Below are 4,671 nucleotides of genomic sequence, written 5' to 3'. Positions count from 1 at the left end.
GAAACAGCATCCAGACCCCCAGGGGGTGGACTCCACGGCTTCACCCGGACTTCCATCTCAAGTGGAACCCGTGCGCAGCCTCTCGTGGCGCCGTTGCAGGCTAGACTCCGGGCCGGCAAGCGCTCGTCCACCTTGGCATTCAAAATGAACCCATTCACATCAAGTCTAATTGTCTCTTTGTTCACCTTGCATGAAGGATGACTTGTGTATATGTCGTTGAAACTCAAGTCGTCCAGAAAAACCTACAACGGTATTGCTCACGTACTATTTACCCCGACGGACGCAAACACGCGCGCGCGCGCGCAAACGCATAAGCATCAAGTGTATAATTACGAGGTTGGTAATAGCTTGTTCATTCTCTTGTTGTTTCCGTCCAGTGAGAGCAATGGAAGGTTCTGTTTGGCGGCCGGAAAACATAAAGTGCCGGGGGTGGTTTGCATTCGTAAAAGATAGAGGTTATATGGTTGTGGAGATTGCCGTAGCGAATAGTGCAATTGTATCCCCGCAGGAGGACGAGAACTTTGAGTACAGTTACAGCCAAAAGGGTAGCGGATTTTTGGCTATCAAGGGCGATGCAGAAGGGCGACCATTCGCATTGACGATACAGACATTGGGGTTTCTTCTTGGAAGAGATAATGTGGAAGCAGATGATATCCCGTTTGTTGGATGTCATGCCAAGGCTATACATAAATCCCACAGATGGATCATTACCATACTACGACCTGCAGGTACGCATGCCCCTTAACATACAGCACGCCCCTTAACATACAGCATTCCGTTTAGGCTTTCCCTCCTTTGATGAGCAAGCCTGGACGGTGGCAGATCTAACCCGGGTCGGCTTCTGCGGGTTGAAGAAACTTAGTCGAAGTCATCTCCTCGTCCACCCGGCGCCTCGCTCCTCAACCCAGGAGGAGAAGACCACCGGCTGGCAGATGACGTCTTTGAGCTCCAACGGCGTCACGCTCGGGACTGGGGAGCGCCTGGCAGACGGCAAAACCAGGCTGCTAGATCAAGAGACCAAAGTAGTTTTGTGTGCGGGGTTGGTCAAGCTTCAAATCATTATTTAGTCACCCCCCTCCCCGCCACTCCCCTCCTCGCCACTCCCCTCCTCGCCACTCCCCTCCTCGCCACTCCCCTCCTCTCCCGGTTCCGACTAGTCCCGGTTCCGACTAGTCTCTGGCTCACAGCGAGTAGCCCGATGATGGTTCTGGCTGGTCTCGGCGACTCCTTCCGGCGGTTGCGACTCCTTCCAGTTGCGAGATAAAAAAATGACCAAGGAGGACAACCTGCGGCTGGAGGTCGATCCGGAGTGCGTGGAGCGATATTTCGTAGCTCCGTCAAGTGACGACCGGCTTGTGCTGGACGGTGACGGACGGCGGGTACCGGCCAGTCCTGCAGAGTTTTTGAAGTACGTCAGGGAACAGTGTGGCGAACTGGTGGACGGCTACGCGCCGTTTTGCAAGCATTTGTTCGTGCCCTGTCCCTACTCCTTGCTACCGTCCTCCGTGCCCATCGAGTACACGGCGGCGCGCACGCGTGTGCACCCGGACGGCGGTCCTGGCAGTGGCGACAAATTATTGCCGGTGTATACGGACTACGTTGCGCGTCGCACTTCGGAGTTGCCTGTGCTCGTTCGGTACGTGAAGGCTGAGGATGTATTAGGTCAGTGCTGTCGGGCCAAGTTCATCGACTGCATTCTCTACAGCCGGGTGCAGATGATCAAAGAATATGAAGCTATGCACATGGATCCGGCCCAACTGCCGGACTGTGATTGGCTCGTGATTTCGCTCAAGTACCAAAACGAGAACCACGAGACGCCCATGCAACCCATCACCATGCTCAGAAACACTTTGATTGAAGAAGGCGGCAGCGGCGTATCCCTTGACCGAGAAAAATACGCCCAGTCAGTCGCCTACTGGAAGGAGCACATAGAGGTCCTTTAGGACGTCCTTTCTGCTGCTGGAAAGAGACGAGTAACGCCCCCGAGTAACGCCCCCAAGGAAGAAAGCTTCCAGTCAGCATCCGTCAATGGCGAGGGTCTCGGAGAAGCGAGTATTCGCACCTGGGCCAATGGGGTCAGGACCAATGGGGTCAGGACCTAGGGGGTCAGGACCAGTGGGGTCAGGACCAATGGGGTCAGGACCAAGGGGGTCAAACAGCAATATTTTTTCGTCCTGGCGTCACTAGGGTTGAGACTCCATTGCGCTTTTTTTGGGAAGCAAATTTCAGAACTATCATGGCATGGCTCCCTGGGTCATTTAGTTACGCGTCAGGAGCAGACCTGTGCTACATTGTGGTTGGTATTCTGGTCGCTATAACGGGAGGATGTCTTATGGTAGTCCCCTCACTGTCTCTCCTCGGCCACTGTCTTTCCCCGGCCACTGTCTTTCCCCCCCCCCCCCCCCCCCAAGTGTCAGATCGTTGATGTATACTATATGACGATGATCTATACTATTGTTTAGCCTGTTTTTCTGAGTTTGTTTGGTGACCTTATGGATGCTATGAATTCACCGACGGCGGCCCATCCGATTATATGGTATACAAGGATGCAATTATATTTTGGTGTTGCAACATTTGGATGTTGTTTGATATCTACGGCGTTATTGTGTATGGCAGCTGAGAATCAATTGAAGAGGATTGGACATAGTTATATGGCGAGTATTATGCGTCAAGATATGGAATGGTTTGATGGTCAGGATAGTGGGAAGTTGGCGGCTCGAATATCTGAGTCTATGGTGGCTATTAGGAAAGGATATGGAGCAAAGTTGGCTCAGATGTGGTTCTTCTTGGCAATGTTTTTCGGAGGTTATATAATCGCATTAATTCGTAATTGGAAGATCTCACTTGTTGTCTCTAGTTGTTTACCTTTAATGGGTTTAGCTACGATGGGGTTCTTTTGGTTCTTTAGTAGGAATGATAAGCTTCAACGTGAATCATATGAAGAGAGTGCTAGTATATTAGAAGAGACATTATTGGCCCTTCGTACTGTAGTATCGTTTGGACTGGAATCTAGAACAATTGATTTGTTTTCACGATCACTTGATAGTGTTCGGAAACAAGTGCTGTTTAGCTGTATCGCTATTGGTGGTACTTTTGGTGCTATTTTTGGCGTCTTTTACTGGAGTGAAGCATTAGGATTCTGGTATGGTGCCAAGTTGATTGCTGATGATATTACTAAATATGGTATAGAATGCTTCGACCTACAAAATAACAAATGTATGACTGGTGGAACGGTGTTGTCCGTTTTCTTTATTGTCATAACATCAATGTTCTCCATAGGACAATGCGCCCCTTGTCTAGGTAATCTTACCGAAGCAATGGGGTGTGTTAACTCTTTAAGAAAAGTCATTGAAAGACAATCAAAAATCGTTCCTAATGATATAAATCTTCCAGACTTCGAACAAGTTACAGGCGATATCGAATTGAGAAATGTTAAGTTCCATTATCCCAATAGACCTGATACTTCTGTCTATGAAAATCTAAACCTAAAAATTCCCGCAGGAAAATCCATTGCCCTCGTAGGAGAATCCGGCTGTGGCAAAAGCACCATTGTTCAGTTATTGGAACGCTACTACGATATTACTGAAGGACAACTTTTGGTAGATGGTATTGAACTACGGGAGAGGAATCTTCAGTCATTCAGAAAATATGTAGCACTCGTTTCTCAAGAGCCACGCTTATTCGCTACCAGCATTCTAGAAAATATTCGCGCAGGACGAACCACGGCCTCTGATGAAGAATGTTATCAAGCTGCGAAACAGGCAAACGCGCATAATTTCATAACAGAGTTTCCCAAAAAATATCACACGTTTGTAGGAGAAGGAGGCGGACAACTCTCGGGTGGTCAGAAGCAGAGAATTGCTATCGCCAGGGCCATTTTACGCGACCCTTCAATTTTAATATTGGATGAGGCAACCTCAGCTTTGGACAATGAGAGCGAAAAAATAGTTCAAGACGCTCTTGACAAGCTGGTTGAAATGAAGAAACGTACCACTATCATTATCGCTCATAGGCTGACTACTATACGCCGGGCAGACATGATAGCAGTCTTTGAGAAAAAGGGCCAAGCTCAAGGCTCGGTCATTGCTGAACTGGGCACGCACGATGAATTGATGAGCATTGACAATGGCATTTACCGTCAGCTAGTGCAAGCTCAGACACTGAAGAACGTAGAGGAGGCTGCAGAGATAGCGGAAACCATTGAGGATCTGCCAGCAAGATCTTCTTCGATCGCTAACATGGTTCGAAAGTATAGCTCTCGAAACAGTCGGTCACATTCCAAGACCCGATTCGGCTCACGACTTGGTTCAAAATTCGGGTCCAAGAATGGCTCTAGATTAAGCCGTTTGGGCAGCAAGGATGAGCAGGATGGAGCAGGTGGAGGTGGCTGTTTTGGAATCGGTACGAAGAAGACGACTGCGGCAGCGGCGGAAGAGCCTATGAAGGTTGTGCCGCTTTCCCGTCAAATGAAGCTGCTGAAAGAACACCCAATGCTTACGCTAGGTGCTGCGGTGGGCGCGGTGTGTGACGGTTGCGCTATGCCCGTGTACGTGATATTGTTTGGTGAGTTTATGGGCACGTTTTATAAAACGGACCCGTCGGAGATTCGTGACGACGCAAGTAAGTTTGCGATATGGTTGGTGGTGTTTGGTATTCTGGCTGGCACGGCAT

The 4,671-nt window shown here is 49.3% G+C and overlaps 3 protein-coding genes across 3 annotated transcripts; all 3 read left to right on the top strand.

Moving 5' to 3' along the window:
- Positions 1-460: 460 nt before the first annotated feature.
- On the top strand, positions 461-745 carry GNI_122330 (hypothetical protein; the record flags this gene model as incomplete). The annotated part of the gene is made up of 1 exon (XM_011133577.1): positions 461-745. One exon carries the CDS (start codon positions 461-463, stop codon positions 743-745), a length of 285 nt encoding a protein of 94 aa, XP_011131879.1.
- A 523-nt stretch (positions 746-1,268) lies between these two features.
- GNI_122320 (putative flagellar associated protein) lies at positions 1,269-1,943 on the top strand (the record flags this gene model as incomplete). Its single annotated transcript, XM_011133576.1, has 1 exon — positions 1,269-1,943. The coding sequence occupies one exon, from the start codon at positions 1,269-1,271 to the stop codon at positions 1,941-1,943; it is 675 nt and encodes a 224-aa protein (XP_011131878.1).
- Positions 1,944-2,546: 603 nt separating this feature from the next.
- GNI_122310 (putative transporter ATP-binding cassette domain protein) lies at positions 2,547-4,563 on the top strand (the record flags this gene model as incomplete). Its single annotated transcript, XM_011133575.1, has 1 exon — positions 2,547-4,563. A coding segment is annotated over one exon (2,017 nt), but the record flags the coding sequence as incomplete, so codon positions are not given.
- Between the last annotated feature and the right edge of the window lie 108 nt (positions 4,564-4,671).

The sequence above is a fragment of the Gregarina niphandrodes genome (assembly GCF_000223845.1).
Source record: "Gregarina niphandrodes unplaced genomic scaffold scaffold00029, whole genome shotgun sequence".
NCBI classification, from domain to species: domain Eukaryota; phylum Apicomplexa; class Conoidasida; order Eugregarinorida; family Gregarinidae; genus Gregarina; species Gregarina niphandrodes.
Note: the sequence above shows the minus strand (reverse complement) of the source record. Positions and strands in the feature narration are given on the sequence as shown.